The following is a 22,912-nucleotide window of genomic DNA, read 5'->3' as shown; positions in this document are numbered from 1 at the left end:
GAATCGTGTTTGAAGCGGCAGGTTCGTTCTACGTATCGAAAATTCTCCGAGGAAAGGTCGCGAGATGAACGAAAGATCATTTCGATCGTGCCAAATTCATTAATACCTCGCGTAGCGATAACGACGATTAAAGATTAAAATCATCGGCTCGTTTTCGCAAAAACAAAACAGCAGCTTAGTCCGAGGAGTCCCTGCAAGTTTTAGCTCAAACCTCTCGGCTCCTAGTCTGCATCGGTTGAAGTACGAAGATTTAAGTGATTGGCAACAAACCCCGAAATAAAATGGTTCCAGAGAAAATAGACTGAAAATCTAAAATGGGTGACGTCCCACGTAAATCCAAAGAATCTTGAGATGAAAAGTAATTTTAAAAAAAATTGGCAGTACAGCCAAATATTGCCACATGCTCGCGAACAATTTTCTCATTTTTTCTAAGTATTCGAGCGAAAGTCGAGAACGAGCAAATAATTGATAAACATGCCCGCGGATGAAAATTGTTCTCGAGTCATGAAAAAAGCTCTTGAGAAAGATCTCATTGCCCCCGTTGAACAGCGCGGGAGGCGTCGTGTGGTACGGCCTACAATATTTCTGCTGGTCACATCGAGACGGCTATTTCGCTCGAGCCCACAAAACGCGCCGGGCGCCGCCGAGAATCGTTTACCAGAGAAAGAGTGAAAGAGAGTGCGAGAGAGAGAGGGACGGAGGGAGGGAAGCCGGGAGAGAAAAAGTGTCTCGGTGGATCAGCTGGGCAGAGCGCAGCGTTGTCAACTCGGCGAATATTGATCGAACTCGGGAGCCGAGCCCGGGTCACCGAGAGTGAACCGGCAACATTGCATCGGAATAAATAAAGGCCGTTGCTGCTCACAGATACCTCGAGAGACTCGCCTCATCTCCCTCTCTCTGCTTCTATCTGCCATTTTCTCTCTCCTCTTCCTCCTACTCTCTTTGCTCGTCGCTCTTTCTCCTTCCTCGTTCTATTTCTACCCTCCCATTTCCTTTTACTCGCTCAACCCTCTTCAATGTACATCTTTGTTCATCCTCTACTCCTTTCTCCGCAGTCTCTCGCTCCGTAAACACTTTTTCTTCTTTTTCGTGCTTCACTCGTGCCCCTTGCTCCTATCGGTTTCCAGCTTCCTGGTACAATTTGACTTTCTTCCTTTTTCCGTCTCAGGCGAAAAGAACTTTTTTCTTTGTAGATCACTCCTGTCTGTAGATCACGAGGAGGATCCACTTGAGAAAAGGGATCGAGAAAAGGGTCGATTTGAATGTTCAATAGACGACGACGTCTGTACTAAATAATCGGAAGCCCAACTGCACAGTTTTGAGCAAAAAACCTCCGAATGTGCTTTCGAATAAGCGCGATTATTCTTCTAGAATTTCAACGAATTATTCGTGACGTTTCCAGCCGACATTCGACGCAATGTTTCGCCGTCAGAGTTGTTAAAATTCTTCGACGACCCCTGCAAACGAGGTCAATAGAAATCGATGCGAAATTCGTTTAATTAATACGTTTAACGCCCATCAATACGCTTCGGTGCTCAAACGACAACAATAACTCGGCGGTTTGCGAGGGAATGGGCGTTCGTTGTGAAACGACTTGCGAGAAACGTATCTCGAGAGGGGATATGCAAGCGAGCTTATCTCGCATTCTTCCACGCCTTCGGGCTTCCTCTCGTGGGCGGTTTGGTAACTTCACGAGCAAGTAACCAACGAAATTCTCCGACAGCGAGTAACGTTTCTACAACCATTACGAACGCGATGTAAAATGGTAAAAAATAAGAGGAGAAACGTCAGTCGAGGCGAAAACAGTCCACAGATACAAAGGGCAAATCTCCCACGTCGCGCTTCCTCTAATAAAAACAGCTCAGCGACTCCTGACATAAAGTACGATACTCGTTCGTTTGCGATATTTTCCAAATGTCACGAGACAGTTACACACGAGACTGCCTATTTAAAATAACCATCATTCATCCAATTCTTTCAGCTTCGTCTCGTTTGCGGCTGAAATAAACTCGTCGGTTGTGCGAGCTCGGTTCGTTAGGATTTATAACTTCCGCATGCACTTTGTTCGGAAACGTCACGAGTCGTCCGATCATATTCATTTCAGAAAATGCTTCATTCAGTAAGTCTTTTCTGCTTCATTTTTTCACTGGTCTTCGGTTGTTACTATGGGAACGTTTTTTAAAACAGTTTCTCGCGATATTTTTGTCGTCTCGTCCGGAAATTTCGATGCTCGTAACGCCACGAAGCTGGCTCGATTCTGGTCAGATTTTATTTTTCAAGTGGTGAATTTCCAATCGACCAAAATAATTGGCATTCCTTTCTCTGAAATTCAGCGTTTACTTCCTGAATTTAAACACATTCGATGTTTTCCTTGGAACGGTTGGTACAATGTGTTCTATCTTACACGAGTATTTATCTCGTGTGCAATGGGTATGCGAGGCGGCGCGGACGGGAAAGAAAGAGGAGCAAAATTCAGGGTCGGCTTCCATAGGTCGTTGAAGGTCGGCTGATATATAGCGAGTGTTTCGCGTAGCATGCGCGTAACGAAATTTACCGCTGCTCCTTCGTTCCTCTGGCCGATACATGGAGCTGCCGCAACATCCGATGTACTTCGTGAATGTTCACCGACCGTTCGATAACCCGATTTGCAAAGTTTTGGCGCGATTTTTGTCCACAGCGAGGACCTCGGGCGGAAGGGATTTTCAAGAAGGATTTAAAAACCGCTCTTGACGCCAGTAGACTTGGCTTCATTTATTTTTGCGACTTTTACGCATTCATCGGACAAAAATAGATCACGCGCCGTTCTAATTAACGAACGAAAATATTTTCCGAGCTTCATTAAGTTAAAAATAAGTTTCGATACTCTTTGAACGGTGAATAACCTTCGTTGATTAACGCGTTCCACCCTTCAAGCTCGAAGCTCCAGCGACGTTGGGCTCGATTTTCATTTTTTATTTCCCTCCTCAAGCAACGTGGCTCCTATAAATAGGGCTTTTCCCGCGCGTCCACAATCCCTCATTTCTGGTGTCCACAGCTTTTTTCCAGCTCGAAATAGTCGCCTCGTGTACGTTCATCGCACTCGCGCGACCTCCTCGAGGTCGACACGCATTTGCGCGTCGACAAACGCGACTCTACGTCCACGCGGTAACGCGCGTTCGAGTTATCAGCAAATTTGTCGCTTTTACTTTTCGTGAAGCAATACGATGAACCTTTGTTCCTGTCCAAGTTCCAAATGTCTTGAATTTCACTTCGATCGAACGATTCATCAATAAATCATTTTCCATTACCTCCCAGAATAATTCCCCCGGAAAAAATCATTCGCCAGCGACCTCCTTCTTTTTCCCTGTTTACCACAATTGCGCGTAAAAAAATATCGTTTATCGGGGAGCGATTAGCAACATCGGGAAGCCCTAAACATTCGGGAAATGTTTCGTCGAAGGCCAAGTCGCGAAGAGCGTGTGTTATTCGTCCCTGATCTCTCGTAGTGTCGAACCGATCGAGTACGGAAGCCGTACAGAAGGGGCGGGGGAAAAAAAGAAATACTGACAACACACTCGGCGGAAAGGCGTTGAGAACAGCAGCCAGCCGATAACTGATTTTCCACACGAGCTCGGATAACACGAAGCTTTCGAATTCTCTATTCAAATCGAAGCGTACAAAGCGCGCACTCAATTTAGCCAACGGAACATCTCCGCGTCGAGCAACGTGTGTGTTTCAGGCCCGCCAAACTGTGGCCATTTGCACGTGGAATCTAATTCGCTCAAAGGTTTCATAACGAGAACGCACTTTGTCCCATTCGAGAACGATCCCGAGCGTTTAATTTCTCCTCATCCTTCGTATTGACGTCCATTACGTTGCAGCCACTGTTCCTTACTTGCATTCCTAACCCACATAACAAATTAATGTTGTTATACCTCGGTTATTCGCTGCTTTTGTTACGCCACAAAAGGGAGGCCATAAACATCGAGCTCGCTGCGTGAACGTATACTTCGCCGACACCGATGCACTGTCAACCATGACTTACAACGAGACAACAACTTTCATACAAACTCCTATCGTGATAATAAAGTACGTTAATTCAAGTGGGTCACTCGCAAACAAACGAATTAAACTAATGACACGATCCAAGTTGAAAAATAAACTGTAAATTCACGCAATTTTAGATTACCCGGGAGGCTGATCCAAATTACGGAAAATACTCGGTTTTATTGTTTTTTTTTCTTTTTTTTTGTCTACGAATTTAGAGAGCATGGGACAAAAAACTAGGTGGAAACAGCTCGAATGAAATTGCAATTTTCGTTTTTATTATCGATTTAAGATAGATGGGTGAATATTCGCTGTCCAAGGTCACGCGATGATATTTTTTGTAGACAAAAGTGAATATTTACTGGATAGACTTGCAAAATTTGGACGCAGTCACCATGTAGTTTACCAACAAATTAATTACTGAATATTATTACTCCGGCGCACGGAAGTCGTGCACGCATGAAAAGTTGTTGAATTTTTTTCATTAGTTATATCCAAGATTCCGCAAAAATAAAAATCGATCGTTGTATTTCGTGGATTTTCAAGAATACATACGTATTTTAGTCCTTGAACCTTGCCGTTGAAAATTGACTGAAATATGAAAAAATATCTAATGAGAAATCATTCAGATTACACGACAAATGGATTGGTAACGTTTGGCAACGCTGTGTTCAATGTTCACACGTAACGTCAGTTCGACCTTTTGGTCATATTTTGTCGTTCGTTTGTTTCTTGTCAGTTTTTACAAAACGACCATTTTTATCCCGGTCAACTTTTTTTATCGTTTGTTTTTTCATTTTTCTCCACTGCAATACTACTTTGGGCAGTAAACTCACTTTGATAACTTATAAAATTTATAAACAAAAAACTGACAGCGCGACATCAACAGCAGCGGCAGCTGTTGCACCACGCTAGTCAAAACGAACTCTTCAAATATTTTTTAAATAATAAAATTGTATAAAAATGTTGGTTCTCTAGCGATTACATTTCTAAAATAATGAAATTAATATTTTAAAGTAAGTTTCGTCTTTTGAAATTTTCGAAAAATATGTTTACCTTGAAATGCATAAAATGAGAATATTTTCATAAACGGAGGGATCGAGCTGAAATGAAAATTCAATGGAGCGTAATAAGTGAAAACTCCCGAGGCCGTACGAAATTGGAATATCAGATTCCCGGAGCAACTTCATCGAAGTGGAGCTTCCAAATTTCTTACCCTGTCAATCTTAGCTTCCGGTGAGTTGTTCAAAGCCAGTAGATTCTCGATACTCGGATCGGGTTCAATTTCTGAGTACGCAAAGTTTCAGCCGACGCTAACGGCAAGCAACTTCTAATGCGATAACGAAATTAGCAAGTTTCAATTCAACGAAAATATGAAGATGACGGCTGAGCACGGAATATCAAAGCCGTCCGTACCGTGTATATGGGATTCGCGGTGAAGCGCACTTTCGAATCGTCAAGTTTACCAAACAAAGCAGCGCGAATGCCACATTTCGAACGCCGTTCCCTCGAAACGTATTTTCATCACAAACGCACCGATAAATAAGTACGTGCGCGAATGAATTATTTACAAAAGCATTTCTATTGAAGCGAGTCATTTGGAGATTGGGTTATCTCGAGAGTCAATTTATCAGCGCAGATTTTTTCGGAGCGAACAAATCTGGTCGAAAGATTGACGACTTTTACTTTACAAAGCTCGAAATTCCGCGAATTCGGTGTAAATACCTCGATAGCGCGCTAATAATTTCAGGAATTTACTGCGGATGAATTTCGTTTTCTTCCGCTCTTGTGTTCCCGCACTACTCTCAATGTTTCCAATATCTCGGTAACGGTCTGCCGAAGAAGGACAAAAACAATATTGGGATTTGAGACGAAAACACTCTGCGAGTCCAAGGTTACGTGAACAATCGATCAGCGCGCATCGATGAGAAAGTTACACGAAAAATATAACTCCTTAAAGAAATTGAATATTTTTTCCTCCTCTCTGGGTATTAGCTTTTGTCTCTATTTATATTCGCGCAGGTACGCTCCGCTGTGACGCATCACCGGGCCAATGAATTCTGACAGAAATGTGTGCGTGACTACCGTTGTTTCGTGTATCATATGCATACCATAAATATGCACGAATGAGCGAGTCGACTGGAGAAAAGCGTCTGTTACATCCATCCTTGCTGAACAGTCGACGAGGAGGATGTGGCAACGGCGCTACGTTATCGGACACCGTATAGTGTGTGCTTAACGTTCCTCGCGTTTCACAACATACACACACACACACACACACACACACACACACACACGTATCCCGTGTACGCGAGCACATCACAATCTTATATCTCCAACTTGACTCGATATGGTTGAGGAATAAGAGCTCTTGCCCTGTACTTCCGTTCTCTTTCTCGTGTTACACTACAATTTTTATTTTTATTCTTTCCTTCACGCAATTCCTTCCGAACGCGGTTCATCGGAGTTGGTAAGTTGTGTGCGCGTGTCCTTGCATGTGCACGTGCGGGTTTCAAAGTTTCAACGTACGAAGAAAACATCAGAAAGTCTGCGAGGCACATTGCCTCGTCACGCTCTTAATTCTCACATCCTTTTCCAGATATTCCAGTTGTTTTTCTTCTCTTTTTAATGTGTGTGTGTGTGTGTAGCAGCTTTGCCAATTTTTCATCGCGAAGCGACTCACTATTTTTTATGTCAACACATTCCCTTGAGACTTCTTTGTCGAGTCATACTTTGGTCAACGAGAATTTATGCTCGTTTCTCGTTCGGAGAATTCAACGAATCGTGTTGAGAGCAGCCACATTTTTATTTACGAGGCAGTTTCGCATTCGACTCTAGTTTTTTACGACGGGTTTTGTATTATCGTTCAATCGTAGACTAATTATTTATTATTCAAGTGCATTAAAAATACAGTCGGTTCGGCTGTTCTATTTGAATGAGAGTTTTTTTTCTCTTTCATAAATGTCAGAGATTGTACGAACGAAATGCGATAAACGAGCTGTTACACCGCCTGTTGCTAGGGCAATATTATGGTGGAAGTTGTTCCGGTCTCCCGTGGAAGTAGCTATTCATTTGACCAACACGAGCCTCCAACAGATCGGGCAACGCTCTCTCGCCCCCCCCCCTGGGTATTGCCCAGGAAAGCCTGTGTGTGAGCTTACAGAGTCAGACGATAGAGTATTGGAAATTCACTAATAAATTGTGTGACAAAAATTTATTTTTTCACTCTGGAACTCTGCATTACAGTCAATTCTATTGGCAGAGCGAACGAGTTGTAGGATGCGTTATTTTCTTAGCTCCAACGAAGCGATACATATTTTTGCTTGTCCACCAAAATTAAAAATTGCTCTCGCACGTCGTGAAAGAGAGACACGATCATTTGGACGACCGAGCAGTTCTCCTTTGACGAGAACGACGTTTGTGTGTTTGAAATCGAGGCCACAGCGAGACGACTAGTCATCGCTGCATAGATACACAAAAGCTTGACAAAAATTGCACATTCACTATCGCCACTCCAATATCCGTTCTCGTTCGATTGGGGAGTGGCGCAGGAACTGCACAGAGTGGCACAGTGTAAGCTCGACATTTTGTCATTATTACGCGATGTTCTTTTCTCGTTGCGATCGTTTTGACGTATCGTTTGCGCTCAGTACGGACGGAAAAAAGAAATCGAGAAAGAATCAGGCGATTACAACATGCGGAGATCGTAGCATGACGCAACGGAACCTGTCTAGTTAGAACTTGGCTCAATTAGTCGCGAAGATCTTTAGCGTTGAGCAACTTTGCTCGGTGAGCCATTTTGTTCGTAGGCCTCGCTCCCTTGGAAGAGTCGAGAGATTTCTCGAACTTTTCTGAACATTCCCCCCCCCCCCCCCCCCCAGAAAACAACGTAAAGCTTCAAAAATAATTTAGAATTTCTAACCACAAATCTCATCGTATCAGCCATATGATTAGTTATATTTGACCTTCGTGTAACACGGCCTTTCCAACTACCTTGTAAATCCATAATTACTGCTTGGAACAAAAAATTAGAAGCCAAGCCTCGGTTGGATCATGGCGTCGATTGCTGATGTGGCGAGTGCGCTGTAGAAAGCTTTTGGCGTTGCGCGCCGAAACTGCTGCTAACACCAGTCGGACGGTACGTGACGAGAAGAAGCAATCAAATGGCGCGTCACACTCGAATCTCGACGTGGCGCCATCTCTCGATCCCTCCGCCACTTAAACGCTCGATTCTGTTGCCAACCGAGGGATGGCGTCGCAATGTTCAGAACATGATTTTTTACAACTCCTCTGTTGAACGATTTTTGCATGAAAAAAATTTGTTATCATTCGCCTGAACGTTCAAGCGATAACGGAATGCTGAAAACATTCCGGTTTTTACAAGCAAAAATGGAGCTTTGCAGAAAATATATCTTCACATTCTCCCGAAGATTCATTACCATCGGTCAATAATTCAAGCGCAAATTCTTGAGGGAAAATTACACTTTTTTTGAAGAATCGAGCTGTTGTGACCAATAACAAATACTATTGAGCGTCGACCAGGAAATATAAGAACTTTACATTCTTAGTATTCTGTAAAAAAAATAATTTTTCACAAGAAACTAGAATAAAAAGTAAATTGAAATGAAGTTACAAGTGAATTGATATTTCATGAAAAAGTATCTGTCATAGACTTTTTGAAAAAATCTCAAAACTCTGGATTTTATTACGAAATTTAACCGAAAAACCGTGAGGATTTTTTTTTTTAATCGATTCAAAACACAAGATTAATTTTGAAAAAATCGAGGAATTTTCAATGTTACTTACTTTTTAATGAGTTTGACTTACTCGTCGATTTCCTCGAAATCTAGAGAACTTTTCGGAATTCTGTAGAAAAACTGAATAAAATGCCATCCTGCAACGTTTATTTTTTCCTCTAATTACAGTGCACCGATTTTGTGAAAGCTGGTGCTGAGCAAGGTATGACACCTTCGGATGTGGTCCAAGCTGCCGATATCACATTTTCTTGCGTGGCTGATCCGCAGGCGACAAAAGATGTACGTATAGCGAATGAGTATCTTTTTGATGGTCAAATAAGGGAAAAGAACTCGGGGGAGTATACAGAAAATCATCATAATTTTTTTGGATATCTGAATTTGTTGAAAAGTCAGAGATAATATTTTCTATTCTATGAAATGAAAAATGATCGTTGAATTCCGTTAAAACGTTCAGTGGAGACAGAAAGAAAACTTTTAGCGAGCATGATTAATGACGAAAAATCTTTAATTACAGATGGTGTTCGGTAATTGTGGAGTATTGACGGAAATATCATCGGACAAAGGATACGTAGAAATGACGGGTATAGACGCGGAGACCTCGCAAGACATAGCCGAGGCGATAAACGCCAAGGGTGGACGTTACCTCGAGGCTCAAGTTCAGGGGAGCAAGACACACGCCCAAGAAGGAACACTCGTTATTTTAGCAGCCGGTGATAGGTCTCTATTTGACGAATGTCAATCGTGCTTCGAGGCGATGGGCAAAAACAGCTTTTATCTCGGCGAAGTTGGCAATGCTACCAAAATGAATCTTGTGCTTCAACTGATGGCGGGCGTTACACTCGCCGGACTCGCGGAAAGCATGGCACTAGCTGATCGTGCTGGACTACAACAAAAAGACGTTCTCGAAGTACTCGAACTTACGTCACTGGCATGTCCAGCAATTCTTGACAAGGGACGAGGTAAAAGACGTTGAATAATTTTAATTATTTACACAAATTTGCTATTCTTCCATTTTACACCTCGTGGATTGACAGGAGAGGATGAATGTTTAGTAAATTTATGAACTGGGTCTGTAGTTGTGGAATTTTTGCAAGAATTTTTACTCAGAACCGATTTTTCGTTGATTTTGACAATAAAAAAATTCACTCTTCACTTGGAGTTTTGTCCAGTTGAACAGAAATTTCATATGAGTCATGAAACAAATGAGATAATTACCAAAATTTTGTATAAATAGCAGGTTATCTAATCTGCTCCTAGAAAATGAATAATTTTCATAATTCGTTTGTTTTATGGTTGCAGCAATAATCGAAGGAGGTTTTCCAACGCAATTACCGCTTCAGCATATGCAGAAAGATTTGAGATTGTCGTTGGGTATGAGCGATCAGCTGGAACAGCCATTGCCTCTAGCGGCAGCGGCGAATGAGGTTTACAAGCACGCGAAGCGTTTGGGATACGGTGCACACGATGCCTCAGCCGTTTACATCAGAGCCAGGTTCTAACCGGGGCTGATCATCGAACGGGCTTTTGCTATAAGATATTTATTGCAATATCTGACGTTGTTCTCCCCCTCCTCGATCCTTTGACTATGCGTGACCAAGAACGTATAATCGGGAGAATATGTAATAGAAAGACTTAGCGAAAAAACAGGAGAATTAATTGAAAATAACGATTATGAAGGATGACGTCAAAGCGGTAGGAAAAGAAAAGATGAACGAGGGATGTGCTGAATGTGTGTAAGACAAAAAAAATTCTTCTTTTCCAGCTTTCGGTAATATATCGACAAGTATCTCGTCATTCGAAGTGCTGGACTCACGATCCTCCCTTCCCTTTTGGAACTGTAACGTTTTTTTTTTTTTTACTTTCAACTTCACTTGAGTTATATGGCTGAGAGTTTGAACTATCTTGATATGCAGAGCTTTTCACTGTGTTCTTCAACCGTTTATTTTCAAGAAATAGCAAGCTAGCGTGAATTACCGATTCAATTTTCAAATATCTCAAAGTTTGTCATGTTCGTGAAAGAAGAAATTCAATGAATCGAACGTTTCGATCGATACGACGAATGCAAAACAAGTGACAACCGAGTTCAACTGGACGACAAAGTTCTACGATTAAAAACTTTTTTCGTTGGGTCTTTGTTCAAACGTATATAGAAAAAATATATATTGATACAGCATTCCTAATACTCGATTATCGGTCACGAGGCGAAATTACGAAGGGAAAAAAACCTCCGTTACGTTACGCCGAGTAGGTGATGGATGCAGCTGACAATGATCACACGCATCTCGACACTTTTTTGAGATTGTGCCTTACAATACTGCTCCACGAAAGATTGTTAGAGACATGCATATTATTTAAAGAATTAAAGATCAGAAAAGTTAATCTTTGAAGTTGAAGACGTTTCTCCTTAATCGTACCGAATTTCACGTGGAAAGTTCTTCTACCGAGGATCCTCATCTCTCATGCCTCAAGATCCTACTCCGAAGCCTCGATATACCCGAGAAAGGGAGGCAAGGGAGTTTACCACGAATGGATCATCAATTAGTGATTTTTCGAACAACCGATACGTAAAATAAAAACATTCCGATCAGTTATCCGTTTGAGCTCGTTTAACGAATATGTACATGATTTTTTAAACATTTGTCATTGTCAGTGACTAAATTGGATCATCGCGAACCGAAGGACTGATTTTTTTTTTTTTTTTTTCGTTTTGTCTGTGAGTGCGGTATTGAGACGTAATTATACTGAAGAAAAATTTTTTTAGTTATTGATTTTAAGCTGTTCGATTTTATATCACGATTATTTTTACAAATGTCGTTCCGTTATTTCAAGACGATTCATTCGCTGTAACGAAATTTCTAAAAATCCCCAGAGTAAATATTGTTTCCCATTTCGAATCAACAAAGAATTTGAGAAACAAAAGTGGAGGGGAGACAGGAAATTAACGGAAATACTGAATATCGGTAATCTCATCAACGTTCGATAACTATTTTTTCGAGGCATCCCATTTTTTGACAGAACTTGTGCAAAGGTTTGAAACACACAATTTTGTCGTCGAGTTACATGAAACATAAATGCAATTGATCCATTTTCCAAATCGATCCATTCGTGGTAAACGCAAGCCCTGCGTACATACAAACATACAAATAGTTTTTATTTTCTATTTTTATTTTTGTTCGATAGATCTAATTTTGTTCAGTAAATCTCTGCCTCGACCAGTGACACAGCGATATTCAAAATCCACACAAATCCGTAAGATCTTCAGTAAAAACCGTTCGCGTAGATCATCAAGAGGAAAGAATGATTTAGGGATATGCGAGAATAAACGATCGATGGGCTAACCTTGTATAGTGTAATAATCCACTTTGTAAATTCAAACATCGACAGAAATAATTCGATCAAACGTTGCAATATTTTTTCTTTCGAGAGCTCGTGTTAAATAATTCGTGGCACTACATCCTCGTCGTCTGGTCGATCATTTTTTCCTTACCACCGAGAAAACAAATCTAGAACGACGTTTCTTAATTGTGCCATTGAGCCGGATTTTCTTCGAACAATACGATGCGGGGCCCGAGACCTATTTCTGTCTCGTCGTCGTGCCCGATGATCGTTCAATATTAACAATTCTTAAAGTGCAACGAACAAAAGAAGCTAAAAAATCGGAACAAAAATGAGAATGTAATTATCAAACGAGTCGTCGTCGTTATCGTTAAACTCGCCCATATCACGTACCCTCATGTAAACTACCGACGCAGTTGTGTGTCGTTACTCGACGATGAATTGTACACGTGTAACGTGGTACGAGGCAGAGATATTACTGTAGACGAAATAAATATAAATATATATATATTTATACACATATATATATTTATATCTATATGAATATATATATAAATATATAATTGAAATCAATATAATTACACATACACGAATTACGATGTAATAGATGTAACGGGTGAGAATCTGGCGAGAAAGAAACCGAGAGAAAGATAAATAGGAAGATAAAATATTATATTATGAAATGAGAAAAGAATTAAAAAAAAAAAAAAAAAAAAAAGGCAACAAAAATACAAACAAATCTTTGACGATAAGTGACGAGAGGTAAGCTAGAAGAGTGTGAGTGAAAAATATGCACGTTAAAAAAAAAAATACGCTGCATCTGCTGATACGCGTTATATGTTTTGTCATGAAATACACTGGTTTTTGAATAAATATCTATTTGAATTAATACCAAACGAATCCATGTTGTTTACCAAAAAACGAAAAAGAAAACCAATAGCTTAATAAATACGTGCACATTTCTCCGTAGAAGAGAAACAGTTTTAGGTTCATTATCAAATTGTTGTTGAGGATACGAAAATTGTTACACCATTCTTATCGCACGGTGTCGAGTTAGCGAAAATAACACGTCGATTTATCTTTTCTACCCTCTAATTGTAAACACAATTTCATTACAAAATTATCAAAGTAAAATATAAATATTTCGTGAAAAATTGTTCAATTTTTCAAATTGATTTTCACTCGAATAATCACCTTTGAATTTTGACAGTAATATTAACTTGAAATTTTTTTAACCCTTAGTGTGCATCTGGGTTAACCCCAAAATTTTTTTCTCACATAAATAGCATTTACAGATGAGCATCTCGTAAGTAAAAGCCCCAATATTAAGAAATCGTTATCCTCTCTCCAAAAGTAGGGAGCACAGCTACTTCATACTCCAAAATAAATACACTTTTTCGAACGGTTCCAAAGTGGACTATTTTTCCCTTAAAGCAGGACCCTTGTCCGTAAAACTCTGCAAGGATTTTTTTCAAAACTCAAAATTTAATTTTTTACGAGAGATTTAACCGAAAAAGTGCTTTTTACGCGCACTATCAACTTTGAGCACGTTTTTGAACAATGAAAAGAGATTTTTTTGGAAATCCGACATCTCAGCCTTAAAGTTGGATAAATTCACTGCAAAAAGTGACTAAACCTTTTGTTCCGAAAAGCGCATAGTTACCGAAATATTCGATGTCAAAAGTGACCCCATGTGCACTAAATGTCTCGCTGCGAAGGTGTGCACACTAAGGGTTAATTCGAGGACCAGTAACGACTTGACCGAAGGCGACATTGGTTATAATATTTATGAAGACCTACTGATCTGCCATTCCGGGAGAGGTTCCATCGACGAATAAGACAACGGAGTATTTTAGGAAATCGTTTATTTCGTTGGATACGACGACATTTTATCGTTGCAAGTTGATGCTCGTGACGATTTCGATTAACGATTCAACTGTCAGTCGAAAGAAAAATCATGCGGAAGAATCTATCGACTTGTTCCAAACAAATGCATTTTCGCAGTGCACAGGACCGGATTATACTGCTTTTATCCCTGACATATCGCCAATCGAGTCGCAAAATTTGTCGTTTTATTACACGGAGAAGAAGCATTTATCAGAGCGGAAGCCAATTTTGTTTTCTGAAGGTATTCGATGTCCACCCTTTTCCGCCCTTTCATTTTCTTCCCGCTGTGAATCTTGCCCCTGTATAGTACGATCGAACTCCATGGTGCGTATTTTATGATAAGAACATTATGGTAGCGTTGTAACACGTCGGAGTTTGGCGTGCGCGCAGACGAGCGAAACGCCTGGAAGAAAAGAGGAGAGACCGAGCGCGCGAGAATTCTGGTCAATGAGGGAGGCGAGGTGGTGGGGATGGAGCTCGGACTGATGACACCTGTGGCTCGAGCGCCTCGAGCCTCGATCAGTCCCGTCGCGGCTGTCCACTCGTGTCAATATAGCTAAACACGTCGTTCAAACCGTTTCGTACCACGTGACGGAACGACTCGTAAATACATGTTCAAATACATTTATATATGTTGCATGAGAGCACGGATAAATAACACGCGAAGAGGTATATAGACAAATTTTCAAATGCGATTGACCCCCAAGTGGTTATACATCGATAGACCTTCCCTCAGAGTCAACGTTGTGCCCATTATTCCGGTGTAAACATTCATTCAAACGCACACAGTCTCGATTCGCACCCTAAACGTCGCTGATATCAAGATCGTAAGCTCATCCGATCCGGCGAAACGATCAACGTCACGCCAAGGTCTTTTCGGATCGTCCGGTCTCTCTTAGGCCTTGTACGTTTCGTCGAGAAAAGTTTTATATCATATGAATAAGTCTCTATTGTCTCTTTTTCCACGTTCTCCATTGCAGTCATTGGAATATTTTTTTTCTCCGACTATTTCCGATTTTGCACTTTCATTGTTTCATCTCGTCCATCGTACTGATTTCTCCCACTTGTTTTCGATATTTTGCAGGAAGCTCGCCGTAGTTTTTGAGACTGAGCGCATTTGTATATCCATTGAACAAGTTGAACAAAATCACGAAATTTTACGTTTCGTTCTGTAATGTTACGGAAAATGCGAATAGATTGAAACAAAGTTTTAGTGTTTTGAAAACAACAAGTCAGAGATGCACGATGAAAAATACATTCAATTATAAGATAACTGCGAACAAAGCGACCAATAAGAATTTAATTTTTTCAAGAGAATCAATGAGAAGACGGAAATACCGTTGTCGCGATGACAGCTTTGTATCTTTGATGAAAATTGGGCTCTATAATAATTTCAAGTTTTTCAAAGGACTAGGAATCAACATCATGGAAAACGTTGGAATTTCGTTGTTCTATTAACCCCTGATTATGCTGTAGATTATAGCGAAGAAAATTTTTTCGAACACGATGCGCTGGCTGTTGAGAGTTTCGACGCATGTTTCGGTTTCGTTTAGAGTAATTTTTGTTTTTATTTACCCAAAGAAATTTGGGCCCTGTCTACTTTTGAAAATTCCACGGGCGATGAGTCTTCGCGCAAGGACAGCGCGTCTAACGGCCGCGTATTTTCACAGACGAACGTCTTTCGGGTAATTGTTTCGATAATTCCCGGCCCACACGGCGATACGCTGGCTTGTCTGACGTTGCAATTTTTTATTCTTCGTTATTTATTAACACGGTGTGTTGTGCAAGTGACATTTTTATTCTTTCTCCTGTTGAGCTCTGGCGAAAGAAGTATACAGTAAACAGTGTACATATAATAGTATAGATGGCAGGAAACCTTGCGGATGAAAACACCGTGTATGTATGGCCGTGAGCCGCGAAGCGCGCGCGCTCTGTTTACGCGGTAATGCGCGACGACGTAGAAAATCGGGTTTCTCTAATGCATTCGCGCAACTCTCGTAACGCTCCCTCTCTTTCTTTCGTCTTTTGTCAATGCTCTCTATTCTCCATAACGAATTAATCATTGATTTTCACTTTCGCACCTCGATCAGGATCGTTTCTCAATCATCCACGATCGCATCATTCTTCACTATTCTGCCCTTTTCAATTTCATGTTTCCAGAGTTTCGTGCTCTTCCGCGGCTTACGTCGTCGCAATATTTCCGTGGCGCCCTCTTACCGTCCACCTCCGACCCCCGCAGATACTTCTTCGCATGCAACAAATGCGCTCACGCACACACACACGTAGAACGCGACGCGACGAGAGCGCCAATGAAAATCAAAATAATAGAGGATAAGACACCAAGAGACGGGAGTGAGAGGTAAGAAAGAGATTATCGCTCTTTGGATGCCTTCCAAAATGAATAGATGATGAAAGAACAAGAAAAAATAGTTTAAACGTTTCGGCGACGTGAATACGCTGGCGATTGTGAAGGAGCGAAAGCTGAGAAAAAAAAGAGACGGGAAGCGAGCGGATGCCGGGTAGAAAGAGGGCGGGGCGGGAGGGAGGGTGGGGGGGGGGGGACGCAGAAAGGCGAAGAGTTCGTGACGTGAAGTTGTTGAGTCTCGAATCATTGAAAGCGCTCTGGAGGGAAGCGACAATTTACTGGTGGGAGGAACAACGAAGTGGCTCGAATAATAATAATAGAACGCTTACTGAGCGATACGTTTCAATCATTTATATAGCTCCAGCTGATAAAACTTGATTTCGTTTCGTCGTCCTCTCTCTTTCTTTTTCTTGATTCTCAATCTCATTATTGAAAATATTTCCTCAAAGTTCGTCAGCCGTGTCAAACATCGAATGCTGCACATTGTAACAAAGTGCTTCGCGGATCCATCAATTAGACGAAGTGAGATTCGGAGACGTTTAAGATTTAAAAAAGTTATTATCGCTAACCGCTAGTGCACATTACGAATATTATCATCGGAGTTCGCGGCTTTCGGTTGAATATAACGACAAAAATATCGACGATTATACTCGTCTCCGGTCGAGAAAATTCGAAATAGCATCGAAGGGTGAAATGACGAAAACTAAACCCGGTATTTCGGTATAGCAAAAGGTTATATATGCGTGTGTATACGACGAGTATCCATGCTGTGGTGTCACCCACGGAGGGAATATAATCGTAGTTGGTTAATCCATTGTCATTATTACCGGTAAAGTCTACAGACGTTTTCACAATTTATCATTTTTTCAAAATAAATATTTTCGATCGCACTCTCGGAGCAAATTTGTGACAACGAGTCAACTTGAGAAAAAACGATTTTTCAATCATTTTTTTAAACAGAATAAAATAAAGTTGTACGAATTGGTTGTTTTACGAAGACGAGCCAAAGCAATAAGCACTGGAAGAAAATTGACAGCCTCGTCATTACGATCGATTCTCGAACGCCATATTAGAGATCGAATTTTCCACAAAGTTATTTCAGTTGTTCAAACTCATTATGTATTCCGCAGTTTGAAATTTGCTCGATGCGAACCGATAATGAGCGATTTTAGATTCATTCGAACTCCAAGAAAAAACTTTGGATCGATCTTCTTTTTTTCCATTCGAGCACAAACACATAAAGAACTGTTGTCACGTTTTTTTTGAACGAACAATTTTATTCGCTACTGAAAAATGATTGTTTTGTACTAAGGAAATATTGTTACTACCGGACGCCCGACAGCCTTCAATCTTAAAAGTCCTCGCTTACCGTTTTTTTCTTTTATGAAATAACGTTGAATTTTTTAGAAACGCAGCATTCTATGTATGCTGCGTTTTATGGGAAAGAGCAGGCTTTGATGCTCCTTTCGCATATTTTTCAAGGTGACTTTAGCCACCTGTTCGACTCATCGTTGTTTCGATTTCGCCCACGGCTTAATTTTCGATCGGAGATACCATATCGATTTCGAAGATCATTGATAACAGATCACGGTTACTAACTCAATTGTTCCGAGCACAATGAGAATAATTTGAAATCCACGTTCTCTGTATTTCATGATCGGAAAACCGTTGATACAAAACCACCGGTTGGTTCAATAAAGTTTGAAAAAATAATCAACTAGAAAATAAAACGAATTTTATTTAATCGTTTCTCTGGATAATTAAGGTGCATAAAAATAGTTTCTAACGATTTGACAAGGAAGAATGAAAAATCTGTACACCATGCTTTGAGAATAAGGAAGTTATAACTATGCGTAATTGCTCTTCAACGCTAGGCGAATTTATACACGGTGAGATTACGAGGTCGTTATTATAACGTTTTATTACCCGTTTATCAAGTTTTCCATGTCTAATGGACTTTCGAAACAAAAGATTATGCAAACTTTTTTAGGTTAAAATTCGGTAAATAAGAATGTGTTTTCGAGGAGGATTGTTTATTGAACGTCCAAGTATTTCGAGTTGCACATCACTAAAATGACCGATGCGGTTAGTAAAAATCATTTCACTCGTATTATTTCGCGTTGTGTCGGTCAAAATGATTTGTTGAGCAGGACACGGTGTCCGACGTTGATTTCTCCTGATCCGAAAAGCACAGAAATAAAGTCCGAAAAACGTAGCGTTCATAACCTCTAATCGCGGTACAAAAAAGGAAAAGCGGTTACAGGTGGGTGAGTAGAGGGCGACACGTGGCGAGCGCGAAAAATAGTGGAAGTGGGAAAAACAAATTGGTTGATACTCTCTCAGAGCGATGCGTGCGCCTTTGCCAAGAAAGGTGCGCACACGCATTCCGGAGCGTTTTCTTCGAGAAGTGGAACGCTTACGGTACCATTATTTTCCATCGAGAAATCTGTTTCTTTTTCTTGCTCTTTCTCTCTCCCGATTTTTCTTTCTCGCTCTTACTGATGCTCGCAGGAGGCGGGCAGCAAATATATACGAGACACGTTCGGTGGCGGTGCGTCGGGTGCTATTTCCACCTCGAACCGGCTGTGCCAGAGAGCAGCACAGTGGCGGAGAGTGGCTCGTGCGACTTTGACTTGGCCGGTAATATGCGAACGGTTCCTCCGCCATTGAGCTCAAACGGTAGGGGGAAGCACCGACCACCTCGCGGGAGAGAAAAAGAAACGGAGCGATGGGAAGAGAAAAGAGCGAGAGAAAGAGAGGCGTTCGAGAGGGTCGGCGAGTGCTGGCTGCAACGGTAGGGGGATCGTTGCCACCTAGCGGCTCCTCGGTATCCCGTCTTATCTTATGATCGTGATTCCCGCTTCGCGAACGTCCTTGGGTCGCGAACACTCTTACTTTCCGATCCGACTTTTTTCTCCCTCTCTCCCATCTCCTTCTCGCACTCGCGCATGCGCGACCGCTCTCTTTCCACACTCGTAACCTCCCACATCTCTCTGTTTATTATACGTACACCTATCATCAAACCATATGGACGAAACGTCGTAACCCAATAATCTTGGCAGCGTCGGTATTGAGCTAGGCACATGCGCGTTCAAAGGTTATCTCGTAAGACTGAATTTACACCTTATCGTGAGCCAATGCACTCCTCAAACGTGCTCGGATGACGCTTCTTTAGCTTCATACTTGCAACTTGTCGTTTCACCGAGGTTTACGAGTCGGGTCTGCTCCCCGTCGATTTTCACACGACGCTTCGCAAACTCTTTACTTTTTTGTACATATTCTCCACCGTTTTGCTCATTGCTCATATTTTGACAAACTCAAGGATTAAACCTTCGCGCCGAATCCTTAATCTCTTCTGATAACAATTAACGGTGTAATATTGAGTGCACGAAATTCGATGTGACCGCACGTCGAACGCTGCTTGCAACGACTATCGCGTTGTCATTTATTTTCATTAAAATCGTCAATTTTTTCCAGCTTTTTCTTCCATTGTCGCATGAGTTTTGAAAATTTTCAAGAAAATTTTCATTTCCCTCCGTAATTCGGTCAATTTTTCATAAACCATGGACAACTCGAATCTCCGTGCATACCAATCTCAAACTTTTTAATTCTCAACGACGACACACCGTGGCGCGTGGCGTCAATACAGAGGAAACGCCGCGAACATACTTTTTGCACCCAGTGGCGACGCAGCTCCTGCGGGGTCACCCTGCAAGAAGTGGGGAAACAAGATTTCGGTATTTTTTTCCTTCTCCCTTTAACCTAAGATTGTGCACGTGTTTGTTCTCGATGAACGCCGCGCTGTCACACGACCTTCGATTCAGTTTTCCTCCGTCATTTACAAAACGCTCCCTCCCGTCAGATTTTCCTCGTCATTTAACCCCGAACATAACGCGAGGGAATACACCAGATGTGGAGAAATTCAACGTAATTCATTTGCCCTGACTTTCGGTTCTTTTCGGACAACATAACCTCACAAATACGAAAAAAACCGGCGTAAGTGACCTGTTGCGCGGTACTCGCAGATTTTGTCAATTTTCTCCGAAAAAATGGAGCGATCCACTGCGCGAACGGAGCGGGAAATTGACGACTAGAAAAAAGTTTTTACTGATCCGCGCGTGGTGCTTTCGATTCTGGGAATTGAAGCGTTATTCGCCGCAGCATGAGAGGTGAAAAAATTGTCACGAACTACGAAAAAAACATGAACGAAGTCACGAATGGAATTTTCGCAATGTTCAACCACGAAACGATTCGATTGAATTTAATGCGTCGATTGAATTCCACTGCTTGTAAAGTTACACGAGGGTGCGATTGAATTCAAAGTTATAACGAGGTGAAACGCTGCTGAACTCTCGGGAAGGAGGTTTTTAAAACTGCGCGAGAGTCGTGATCCAATGACCGCGGTTATTCCCTTTTTCTATTTCCATCGAATGGCGTGTTGATAAGAGCCTTTTGCGCTCGATCACGTCCAATTGACCTGTTGAAATTTCGCGTGAATCCAGAAACGCGGCCGGATTGAGACGCTGGCTAATTAGAATGAGACGGCACGGGCTGGATCGGGGCTCGCCTCGCGTTACCTCGTTCGAAGTCGCTCTTTTTTCCCAGCACTTTTAAACTTGGAAACGACGCCACAAGGGAAAGCGTCCTCCGATGAAAAGACTGATGCGATTTATCCCGTGAATTTTTTTTCCAGTCTCGCAGGTTTCACAGGACGGACGAATCCGAATTCTACACTTGAAACGGCGAATCGCGCGTGTGTGTGTGTGTGTGTGTGATTAAATCTGCAGGGAGAAAAAAAGTAATGAGAAAGTAAAGTGTGTATCGAGCGTAGAACGGTAAAATTCTCGCGGGTTGGCGAGTCGGTCGAAAAGGAGGTATACGGAAAGATTCTTTTTTAATTTCCTGCTGTTTTTTCTGTTCCTTTCGCGCTACGTCGAGAAGCGAAACGACTCTTTCCGCGGCTTCTCTCTTTTTTGTATCGTGGTGTATATAAACGACGTGAGAGCGTCGCTCGTCGCGCGTTCTACGGTCGCGGAAGGGATCGCGGGTGGGTGGGGGGAGTGAGCAGGCGGCGGAGGAGAGGGGAGGAGAGGCCGACAACGGCGGCCATGCTCGAAACTAAGATCGCACGTGCTTGAACGCTACACGAGCCGCTGTCAGTCGCCGGAAAGAGGTGGTCGTGGCGCGATGCGGGTTCTTTTTAATCTTCAATAACAATATGTATATATCGTTAAACGCATACGTATATTTTCGTGTGTATACAAACATGTTTTATTGTGTACAGATCCGTACATGTTTACGGGCTATTATCGGTGTGTAACGGGTGTGCAAGCTCGCTCGTTCGCCTCAACAGGCTGCTATTAGCCTTTATTTTAACTTTTCGAAACGAGTTTAGCCCCGATTGGCCGACTTATCCGTGATTCGGCAGTGTGACGTTGACACAGTCGCTCGCGGTCTTCCCTTCCCTTCAATCGTTATTGATAACGTATTGTGACAGCGGTGGGAAATAGACGAGTAGGAAAAAGCTATTTTCGTTTATTCTGTTAATTTACCGATGTGGAAAGTGCGTCGGTTTTTTTTTTTCATGACGTGTAAAAACGTTTTTTCAGTGTCGTTATCGAGGTTCATATTGTGTTTCGTGTAAACATATGTCCATGAATTTATATCTATGCATACGCGTACGTGGGCAAATATAATTATTCACAGAAGTAAAAAGATAAAAGTTAAATCGATAAAAGGAAATGCGATGAGCAGTAGGAAACGCGGAATAAATCGGAGATAAAGTTTATTTGCCCGCTATCGTCGGTTTCGTTCGTTCGAGCACTCGTTCGAGCTCCGTGTGCGAGTGGCGCGCGTGTCGTTTTAAAATTTTGCCCTTCTCTAGTAACCGCTCCGACACGAGCAGTAGTTTCGGTGCCCGCTGTAAACAGATTTTCGATCGTTATTTTTTTTTCAGTTTTCACATAAAAGTGTGATTTTCTCGAGGCTCGAGAAAAACCTCGCGAGATTCATGATTGTTTCAATCGCTTGAACGCGCCACCACGCTTCGACGTTTGAGACAGAGGGAAAGACCAGTGTCAAGCAGTTCAATCGCAAACGGACCGGAACCGTAAACGCGAACCGGGTGGGGGACGCTCTCGCGAGAGACTCCTTCGCAGTAGAGTTTTAATAACGGGTTATCGAACTGAGACTATTCGCTCTGTGTGTCACCCATACGAGCTCAACTCGCTCAGCGCCTCTCTTGCACGCATATACACTTAAAAACGTAAGAGGTGTTCAAACGTACCGCGTTCTCAAACCAGGCGGCGCTGATTACATGCGCGAATAACAAAACGCGCTTTGCCTTTCGTCGTTGCTCTCCGCTTTTCGGCCACACTCTCGACACTTCTTGACAATTCGTTCGTACGATTTTTTCAATGTTTTTCAAATTGCGCCATTCTTTGCAATTTCTTAGACGATTATTGAACTCTGGACTTGATATCGAATAATTTTTTTCCTGCTTTTACGACACGTTTCGACGTGCAATCAGTATTATTATTGT

At 41.8% G+C, this 22,912-nt stretch overlaps 2 protein-coding genes and 1 long non-coding RNA gene across 5 annotated transcripts in view; 2 read left to right on the top strand and 1 right to left on the bottom strand.

Moving 5' to 3' along the window:
- The window catches only part of Ndf (Nucleosome-destabilizing factor), a 35,577-nt gene extending 22,567 nt beyond the window's left edge, over positions 1-13,010 (top strand). The window contains exons 8-10 of the mRNA XM_043423048.1: positions 8,952-9,062; positions 9,298-9,742; positions 10,083-13,010. Coding sequence (XP_043278983.1) covers positions 8,952-9,062; positions 9,298-9,742; positions 10,083-10,282 — 756 coding nt within the window. The 3' untranslated portion in view covers positions 10,283-13,010. The remainder of the gene's footprint in view (positions 1-8,951; positions 9,063-9,297; positions 9,743-10,082) is intronic.
- Positions 4,130-6,236, bottom strand: LOC122413039 (uncharacterized). Its single transcript, XR_006261478.1, has 2 exons — positions 5,243-6,236; positions 4,130-4,617 (listed from the first exon to the last, which is right to left on the bottom strand). It is a non-coding gene; the product is annotated as an uncharacterized lncRNA (long non-coding RNA).
- An 8,538-nt stretch (positions 13,011-21,548) lies between the features above and the next one.
- lilli (lilliputian) overlaps positions 21,549-22,912 on the top strand; it is a 172,804-nt gene continuing 171,440 nt past the window's right edge. The window contains exon 1 of one of the 3 annotated variants that reach the window (XM_043410523.1): positions 21,549-21,885. The gene's annotated coding sequence lies outside the window, so the exon portion shown is untranslated. Of the gene's footprint in view, positions 21,886-22,370; positions 22,774-22,912 lie in introns of those variants that run through there. The other 2 variants (XM_043410524.1, XM_043410525.1) reach the window with 2 other exon arrangements.

This window comes from Venturia canescens, chromosome 1 (assembly GCF_019457755.1).
Source record: "Venturia canescens isolate UGA chromosome 1, ASM1945775v1, whole genome shotgun sequence".
In the NCBI taxonomy this organism is placed as follows: Eukaryota; Metazoa; Arthropoda; class Insecta; order Hymenoptera; family Ichneumonidae; genus Venturia; species Venturia canescens.
This window is presented reverse-complemented; position numbering and strand designations above follow the sequence as displayed.